Raw genomic sequence first — 9732 nt, 5'->3', positions numbered from 1 at the left:
ATTTCACTTGAAAAAAAAAAAAAGTTGCCAGGGTGGGGAGAATTATCTCGGCAGGGGTTTTCTCGAGGGTGCTGTGGTGCACGAGGAGCTGTACAAAGTCAGGTCGAACACGCCTCCCGCTCCGTAGGAGCCCTTCCCAGGGGAAAAAAAACTGGCACGAGGCAGGGTGGGCCAAGAAAGGTAAGAAATATAAAAATTCTCCTGATGGAAATCCAAAGGTTTTAAAAAAATACAGCATTTGAAAATGAAGCCACCAAGCAGTCTGCCTCACGTGCCTCCCAGCTGCACCCCGACGCCCAGAAATACCTCCTGAATGAATCGTCCCTGTAGAAAAATAAAAACGCACACCTTTCTCTTCTTATTAAATCCCTAAGGTTGACTTCAAAACGCTACTGAAACCCACAGCTCTGCTCACGCTTGGTTCTGCTTTTTGCACCCAGACTTGTGCCACACACACACCTCCCCCCACCATCCCAGGGGTTTGATGTTTGTGCAGCTGAATCATCCCCAAGAAAAAAAAAGTCAGGGCGCGCCACAGCAGGAACCCCAAAACGGGCAGAGGAAAAAACCCTTATGGAGTTTATCATCTAATGAGCTCTATATATATGTATTAAAAAGAAAAAAGCAGCAATGCAAACTCAACACATCTGAAGAAGAAAGCTCCTCCCTGGGCTCTTCCCCATCCTCAGGGCAGCGACTGCAAGCGGGCGCTGCCCACGGGCACTGGGGACAGCCCCGGGCAGGGGCAGGAGGCTGGACGGGACCGTCCCCACATGCTCTGTTGCTTGGCACAGCCGAGGCTTGGTTGTAGACTTGGCACAGGAGAGCGGACCATGGTCGGACTCGGTACCGTGGTCCCAGGTGAGAAACAGTCCGGCTACAGGGGGGCTACCACGAGCAGGAGTGATCAGCACCGTGGTACAGCCGGGACCCCGAACAGCAGCAAGTATCAAAGAGGGGGAGAGAAAAACTAACAGTTGGGATGCCAGATCCTGCGGAGTCCTATTTACACTGTGCCGGACCCCGACAAGTCCAGCTGCTTGTGGGAAAAGTGGCCTGAAAAGCAGGTGACATAAAAAACCACAACGTGATGCACCTCCCTGGGCAAAGGGCCCAGGCCACTCGCTTGTGCGAGGTGGAAAAGCTGGACCTCTGCAGAAAAAACAGGAGTTTGACAGCTGGGAGAGCCGTGAGGGGCAGGAGCCTCCCCGCTGCGGGAGCAGGGGTAGATAGGGGTTGGGTTGGGCGGGGTTTGGGGGGAAAGAGAGTAGTGTGAGGGGGTTTTTTTTGCATTTGAAAGTGCTGTGGCACCTATGCTCCGTGCGGGCTGGGTGCTGCGGCACGAGCGTTTGGAGTATTGCTGCTTGGAGGAGAGCCCCCAGGCTCTAGGAGCACGGGAGGTGCTGCTTGAGGATCAGTCTTGTCTGGGGAGCTATTCTGTCCGGGAACCGGATTTTGAACTCCACGATCAAATCTCCTCGCTGGCTGGGGGCCTTGGGGAAGGGCAGCCCCTCTCCACGCAGTCTCTTCACGGTCCCCGGCTTGATGATGTCGTTGCAGGGCAGCGGGATCACCCGTCCGTCGATGGTGGGAATGTTCACGGTGCAGCCGCACAAAGCCTGTGGGGAGAGGAGAGGACACACCGTCAGAAAGGGCTGACACCCCAAAGCATCCTGACCACCACACGCCATCCCCCCCACCAACCTGCCTCCCCGGTCAAACCACCCTGCTCCATCTGGATGATGCCTGAGGGCATTGGCTGATGCTCACCAGTGCAAGACTGGGCCTCTCTGGGTATCAGCCCAGTCTAACAACCGTGAACTGGGCTGCAGGAGCCATGCAGGAGAGAAGCGCCCCAGGAGAGAGATGCCCCAGCCTCATGGGGAAAGAACCTCCCTCCCCACCTCCTGGGCTCCCCACGAGGCACTACCAGCAAGCGCCTGGCCACTTTCAGCAACAGGACAGGCTAAATTTAGCCCCTTCCCAGTCTCGGGCAGCTGAAAATCCAGCTGAGATCATCGGATGCCACCGCGGTTCGTCAGCTGTCACCCTCCAGAGCACGGCAGCTCTGCCCAGCACTGGGGGTTATCTATAGCACAGCCTGCATCCCGTCCCTCCCCACCAACAGCCCCCAAAAGGTTACGGTAGTGTGGGACGGGAATGTGACCGCGGCACAGCTCCGAGCTTTCCTAGAAGACAAGGTCCCAGAAGGGCTGGTCCCCGTTGCCGGTCCCCATTGCAAGTCCGGTCCCCAAGAGCCGCTGCTGTGGGTGCCACCCCACTGAAGCCCAGCCCCAGCATCAGCTGGGAAGGTGAGTGCGGCAGCAGCCACCAGCCGGCCTGCATTAGTGAGCCACGTGATGTGGGAATGCAGCAAGAAAATCCTCATGTCCTTAAATAACTCAGACAGCCCTGGCGTACACGTGGGCAGGATAGTCTCCAGGCTTTCAGCAAGGGCTGAGGGAGAGAACTGTGGAGCAATGCTTCTGGAAGAAGAGGTGGAGTTTGCCGGGGGTACAGCCCTGAGCTTCCAGGTGGGGGCTGGTTCACCCCTCTGAGCTGGGTCCTGAGGGTCCCAGTCCTCCCAAAACACCCTGCAAAGGGAGGGGAGGAGGATGCAATTGCTGGTTCCAGGGTAGATGGGGGGGAATGTTCTGCATTCCCCTCCCCGGGAAAAGCCTACAGTGGCAAAGCAGCAACAGGCATGAGGAGAAACATCTCTTCTTCTCATGCTGGCCACTGGCTCAGTGCTGATGGCTGCAGCTTCCGTGGCTGAGCCAGGGCTTCGTACCATGGTGACTGCAGAGACCCTCGTGCTGGAGCTCGTTGGTGGGGGGCGCTCTGCGGAGCGGAGAACAGGAGAGATGAGGTTGTCTCCTTGCACCACTCATCTCCTTCTTGGAAGGCTGTCCTCCAGGGATGAGCTTTTCTGGCTGCAGGAGGATGCCCACCCCAGCAGGTGCTTGGCTGGATCACCAGCTGGTTGAGGGGGAACCAAAGGACAATCTCCCCCCACCCACACATTTCTGCCCCATGCTCACCCAAGGATGCTGGAGCCCTCCGGCTCACTGGCGCCCACTGCTATGCACCGTGGAGGGCCGCAAGGATCTGTCTGTGACAGGGAAAGGACATCTCCAGCCACAAAATGGAACAGGAACTCTCTATGGGAGCACAGGGATGAGGCAAGCAGAGGCAAGCAAGCAGAAGCGGGCGGTAACAGCGAAGGCAGACAGGATCTTAATGTTTCCTTCCTAGAGCCAAGATGCAAGAATCCGAGGAGAGCGCTCCTCCGCCGTATGTCCCTGTTTTTCATTCTTCTTGCTCAACTTCACTGGCATTTGAGAAAGCGGTTGCTGAAGTAACACCAGCAACCACGGGAGCTGCCCCACTTCCTAGAAAGAGGCTCAGTTTATCCCTCGGGATGAAATCACCCTGGGTTTGGTAGCTGAGTGTGGTGCTGTGAGAGCAGAGCTTTTTCTAGGTCGGTGTTAGGTCCTCCTCCGCTCGCAGCGAAGCTGCCGGTGGGGACGTCGCCACCGGTCATGTCTCAGCCGGGTGCTGACGCGTGGATGCTTCGAGGAAGGTGACACCAGGTAAAGGATGCAAAGCGGGCAGCTGCTGAGGGCAGCCATCGGGCAGGCAACTGGGCAGGAACAAGCCCCTGCCTTCGGCACCGCCTCCCACCGACCTGCTCCTACCAATGAGTGGTGTCAATCCTCTGTCCCTCAGCCTCCCGCTGCAATTTGTGACTGTAATTTTAGGAAGGGACACTTCTCCGCAGCCCAGGTGTCCCTGCGGAAGCCCTCATACACCTCTGGCTTCTGCAGCAAGGACGTGGTACCCAGCAGGGCCAGGACATGAGGGCTGGCAGGGCATCTCCTCCCTGGGTTGCTCTCCAGAGGGATCTGGGGGATGGAGGAGGAGGAAGATGCTCTTCCAAGGGCCCCCAACCCCAGCACCAGGTGGCTTGCTCCCCATGGCAGCAAGGTGGCAGCAAGGGGTCTCCAGCACAGCCACGAGTGGGGTCACAGCACCCACCACCTGCCAGCTCTGCCTGCTGGCACGGTGCTGTGCTGCTCTCATGGCAGTGGGAGAGACTAAAGCTCCGGCTAAAACAGGCAGACTTAAAATGAGAAAGGGTGCAAGGATAGCGCCCAAGGCTATGGCCAGAGGCTCGTATGATGAAGAGGCTGAACTCCATCACATTCTGAGATGGTGGCACATGGAGTTGGGTTGCTCCTGTCATCGGCTCCTGCTCTAGAGCACTTAAGGTCCTTCTTCTCACAGAAGATGAAAGCAGCAGCGTGTTACTCTGCCCTGGCAAGCAGCAGGCTGGGGATGGCAGCCAGGCTGCCAGCTCCCCAAGGATGCCCAGAGTGTTGGGTTAGTGATGGGGGAGGACAGAGACCAGAAATTCCAGCTGAAAGAGATGAGGAATTTGCCAGGACTAGTGATTTTCTGCTTTGCGACTGCACTGTGTGAACCACACGCCAGCTCGCACGCCTTGCTCGTGGAGATCACAGGTGCCCAGCACCAGCACTTCTGGTGCAATGGCACCTAGAGCTGGAGAGCAGGTCTCTCCGCTTCCCTGCTCAAAGGGCTGCTCCAACCTGAGTTAACACTGGGCTAACACAGTCTGGACATCAGCACAGCCAGCTTGGGGTTAATTTTACAGCCAGGAGAATGCACAGAAGGAAACATCTGAGATATGGCATGCACGGCTCCATAAATAAGGCACTCTCTCCCGAGTATTTCTGGAGTGGCCAGGGGAGCCAGCCACCTCAGGAATAAACCTCTGCACTTTGCACTGCAAAGGAAATTCAGCCCCTGAGTCTGCAGGTTAACTGGAGCTGAGTTTGCTCCACCTGACCCACATGCCTGCTCTTCGCCCCCAGGACACCCACTCACAGCTCCAGCAGGGATGCAGAAGCCACTGTGAACTTCTCCTGGCTCTCCAGCACACTAACGAGCTCACGTTTCCCTACCTCAAGTCTGGCCCATTGAGCTTATTTCTATTAAATGCATTTGAGAACATAAATCCGTCTTTAGGAAAAAAAAACCCGCTCATTAAGAAGACAGACAGTGTCTACAGCCTGAAAGGAACAGCGAATAGCAGCTGCCAAAAATGTCAATGCTAAATGCAGCTGGGATTTATTAAAAGGTGTTTTGTTAAAGGTACAGCAGCGGTGGTGAATGGCAACACCTTGTGCTGGGAAAACCTCCCCTTCCTCTCTCACCTTTGTGGAATGAGCTGGCTCGGACACATCCAGCCTCACTGTGACCTCCAGGACTGGCAGTCTGGATGTGTCGGATTTCGTTCACTGCCTGATCATTTTCTTTGGTTGGTTCTTCATCTATCCCTAGATAAAGGTTCCTTACACAACCTTTAAAGCCAAAGGGAAACAGCTAAAGCATTGCTCAGGGAGGGCAAGGCACCTTCTTTCTCCACATGACTCCAGTCTCTGTCCATGAGGAGAGGGACCTGGTGCTATCCCAGGCAGAAACTAAACCACAGCAGTCTCAGCAACAAGAACAAGCAGAAACCAGACTCATGCCAGCCAGCCTGGGTTTTCGCTTGTTCCTACGGAGGATCTGGGCTCTCCTCCACATGAGAATATCCTATGCTAAAAGAGAAGGACAAGACAGATGGGGAGGGGAGAAAATGGACAAAGCGCTCTTGTATCGGCTCAAGAAGCAAGGTGCGTTCAGGAGGAACGTCGACACTAGTGCCCTACACCCAGCACAGAGGTTGAGCACCTCCAAAACCAAGCAAGAATTGGCCTCTGCAGCTCCTCTCTACAGAGGTCTTTGCTTGTGCCTCTCACGACCTACCTGGTGCTTCCTTATCAGCGCAGGAGAGGACCGATTCCTATCTCGACCCCACGTGCCACCTCCCACCCCGTAGGATTTCCCACCCATACCCACCTCTTTAAGACTGATGTTTGCTGTGTAGACCACATTCGTTCCGTCCCTCTTGAAGTGTGAGTGAGGCTTGTCCTTGAGGATGAAGACGATGTCAGCAGGGATGTTGTCCGGGGTGGCGTCACCTTCTTTAGGGAATGTGATTTTGGTTCCCTCCTTCCAACCTCGTTTGATGACAATGTTTAGGATCTTGTCCTCAGTCCGCATGGTCCGGCCATCAGCATTGAGCCTTCTGCGTGTGATCTTCATCCTCTTAGTGGAGCCATGGTAGATCTCTTCCAGGGACACCTTGAGCTCATGAATGATGGGTGGGTCTTGAACCTTCCTCCGCGTGTGCAGTGACTCTTGGTGGCGCCGGTGAACCCCGTTAATGCCATTGAAGCCAAACCGACCAAAGGCACTAAAAGGGTCGTCATCGTCGTCAATATCAATGTCTTCCTGGTCAAAGCCATTGAACATCCGGGAGCGGCTACTAGCAAAGAAGATGTCGAAAGGGTTGGAGCCTCCAAAGAAGGATGCAAAGGTGGCATGAGGGTCTCCATGGAAGGTGTAGTGGAAAGTGTTCCCCGAGCCACTTGAAGAGCCACCTCCAGTTTTGAGACCTGGAAGAGAGGGGGAAAGACATGACATGAATGTACCCCACCAGGGACACCGTGCCGGGACTGCACTTTCTAGGTGGGAGTGTGGTCTCTGCAGGCTGCAGACAGCCCTTCCAGCTTCTCTTGGGGGTGCAGGTCATCCCCTCCAGCTCAGCCACCTGTGAAGAGCATAGCCCAGGAAGGCACTACCCTCAACCCATGTCACAAAGTCCTGCCCCTACACCCAGCAAGCTCAAAATCCATCCAGGTTTTGTCCCTGCTATCCCTACTGAAGCGCTTCTATGGCTCTCTCCACCCAATTCATGGTCTTTTCTTTTAAAACATTTCCATTTTTCCCCGTGGGCAGGCTCCCTTCTGCACAAATAGCCCAGACTTTGGGCTGCACTGATGGCCACAGATGAGGAGCATCAAGTCCTGCAGGAGAGAACCAGCTTTGAGCTCAGCAAGCAGCCATGACTCCGTGGCAGAGTAGCTGGAGGTCAGCAGACCTCCAGGTCGGCACACAGCTCCCTGCATACAGACTGTAAGAAATGCCAGGTAAGCTCCAGATCTCGATCTTTTGGCAACTATACACATGGGGATCTCCCCTGCCAGGTTCCAGGCTGAGCTTCCCGTCACTGCAACTCCCCAAAAATCCCAAGCAGCCAAGGCTCACGACCAGTGCCACCCCAAAGAGGTCACAAAAGCTCTGTGAGTCTATTTTTGACCCGGAGGAGTGGCAAGGGTTAAGCCAAGCCTAGCTGAAGGACTATTTTCAGGGCATGCTGGTGGCAGTGGAGGGCTATTTCTGCCAGGCTGTTGTTCCTCCTGCCAGCCCCCCACAGTGAGAGATACGAGGGGAACAAGCACAGCAAGGGCAAGTTTGGGTGTCTCTTCTGATTGATGAAGTTAATATCCTGGATGGGTCGGGGGTGGGGGCTTTCACTTCACGCTGCCCACCATGGCGTGTAGGACCCAGAAGCACCTTGAAATGCCAATTCCCCAAGACACGTCACTCCAAAAAATGGCATCTGATGAGAAACAAAAGGTGTGAGGTGCCATAGACCATAACCGGTCCAGTGCTGATAGGGCAAGGAGGGGGATGCTTTCCCTTCCCTCCTTAACTCGCTGTTATTTTAGGTGCCTGCAGGTAACAGGAGTTTCACAAAATCCCTGGCAAGCCCCTGTGCCTAACAGACTGTACAGCCAGGAGGTTTGACCTTTAATCCCATGACGCCAGCCTGAGCGGGGTCTGATTTCGGTGTCGCCTCTGGGGAAAAACTGGTTTCCCACTTGCGACAGTTGCTTCTCATTTTACAGGGTGGCAAATCAGGGTGTCTGGTGCCTCCATCACAGCTCTGACATAACTAACGGGTCGACAGTTAACCCACTGCTGGTTACTTTGGCTGGTGGCTCTTTAGGGGAGGCACCTGCCTGCTGTCCCCTCAGAGGGGCTGCCTCTTCTACCCAGTAGCCTGCTCCTGCCAGACCTCCTGTTCTTTTAAGCACCCAAGTCCTTGTCTGATTAATGCAGATGCTATTCAGTGCTCTCCTCGAATGGGGTTGCGCTCTTCCATCTTTGACTAATAAGGCTGCCTGTGGTGCAGCAGTTCTCCTCCTCCTCCTCCTCCTCCGTGCCAACCACCAGACAACAAACCAGCCGCCTGGTTTCAAAACAAGGACCTATTACTTTAATTGGGAAAAGCTTTGAATCCTGTAGGTCAGCCTGTACCAGGGAGGGCAGTGGGACCAGTGCCCAAATACAGGGGGAATGTGGGCAAAAGCAGTCCTTCTCCGCTGGGATATTCAGGTCAATTAAAGGGTTGCTAACAAATTACCCCAGGTGTGACCCTGGAGGTGAGCTCCTTCCACGACCATCGTCTCAGCCACCTGCCCGTATTTTGGGGCAGAAGACAGGTAGAGCCCAGCAATCCCAGGAAGGAGGGACAGGGTCAGAAAAGCACAGCAGTCTAGGGAGGAGCGGGATGAGAGGCAACTTCTGGCACCCATGGAGCCTTCACTCTCCCAGTCCTGCATCTACCAGCCCATTTCAGAGGCAGGCGTGAACCACAGGAACACCTCCGTGTGAAAACACTCCCCCGCTACAAAAACCAATCTGGACCCCTCACCCTTGCCTTCAAGCGGGCAGCGCTTGTCCCCTTACCTTCCTCCCCATACTGGTCATAAACAGCTCGTTTCTTGGGGTCACTCAGGACGTCATAAGCCTCTGCAATCTCCTTGAACTTCTCCTCAGCATTAGGGTCTTTATTCTTATCAGGGTGATACTTCAGGGCCATTTTCCGATAGGCTTTCTTGATTTCATCCTCATTGGCACCGGTCTGGATCCCCAAAATCTTGTAATAGTCCTTCCCCATGACGGCAACGCTGCCGGGAGCTGAGTACTTGTTCCTGAAAGCAGAAAGACAGCTCTCTGTAAGGTGAGTATTGCTCAGAGGCAGCCGCGTTCGGAGCGGGCACACACTTATCACTGAGCCGATGCTCCCTGCAGCCCACTGGCCAGCAGCACCAGAGCTGCCTGAAGTCCACGCTTCGCACCGGAGGTCAAAGCCCTGGCGCCAGGATGTTGCCTGGCTCCAGTTTTACCCCTCCAAGCCCCAGGCTGGGGATGAGGAGACTCATCTCTGAGGCTGACGAGGAGAGGGAGAGCCCAAGCTGGGGCACGGCATTATTATAGGGGCCACGCCACCGCTAACGTCAAGCCAGGACCACATCCCCATCCTGACCCCTCCCCTCTGAGCCAGGAGGGCTGAGCTATGTCTAAATGTAGTCATTGGCCCGCGTCTGTCAGTCCCCCTGGTTGTCTCTCAGCTGGGGACCTGGGACCTGAGTCAGGGTGGTAACAGCAGGCAGGGACCGTGCTGCCGCCTTCACCTTAGAGGAACTTGAAACATTTTGTTCCTGAAAGCAATTGGCATTCAGCTGGAGATAAGCGCCTCCGGCTGTCAGAGACGTAATTTGTATTTAGTGAAGAGAGAACGAAGCCGAAGCCGTTAGACAGAAACATCTTGTGATGGTGGGAGGGCTTTTTTATTTTTCTGTTTTAAAAGGGGAAAAAATTGCTTTCTAGCCTGACTTGCACTCCCTGAGAGCCTTCAACTGTTCTTGCAGTAAGCCAGAAGCCCAGGGCTCACTCCCCCCTGTTGTGCAGAAAGGCACGGAAAACCTGGCTGTAACCCCAGGAAGGAAAAGGACAGGCAATGAATCCATGCCC

At 55.0% G+C, this 9732-nt stretch overlaps 1 protein-coding gene across 1 annotated transcript; it reads right to left on the bottom strand.

Annotated features, from left to right (window-relative positions):
• Positions 1–1281: 1281 nt before the first annotated feature.
• DNAJB5 (DnaJ (Hsp40) homolog, subfamily B, member 5) lies at positions 1282–8908 on the bottom strand. The gene is made up of 3 exons (XM_010143043.1): positions 8665–8908; positions 5926–6524; positions 1282–1619 (listed from the first exon to the last, which is right to left on the bottom strand). Exons 1-3 carry the CDS (start codon positions 8873–8875, stop codon positions 1386–1388), a joined length of 1044 nt encoding a protein of 347 aa, XP_010141345.1. The 5' UTR covers positions 8876–8908; the 3' UTR covers positions 1282–1385.
• Between the last annotated feature and the right edge of the window lie 824 nt (positions 8909–9732).

The sequence above is a fragment of the Buceros rhinoceros genome, unplaced genomic scaffold (genome assembly GCF_000710305.1).
Source record: "Buceros rhinoceros silvestris isolate BGI_N320 unplaced genomic scaffold, ASM71030v1 scaffold40149, whole genome shotgun sequence".
NCBI classification, from domain to species: domain Eukaryota; kingdom Metazoa; phylum Chordata; class Aves; order Bucerotiformes; family Bucerotidae; genus Buceros; species Buceros rhinoceros.
Note: the sequence above shows the minus strand (reverse complement) of the source record. Positions and strands in the feature narration are given on the sequence as shown.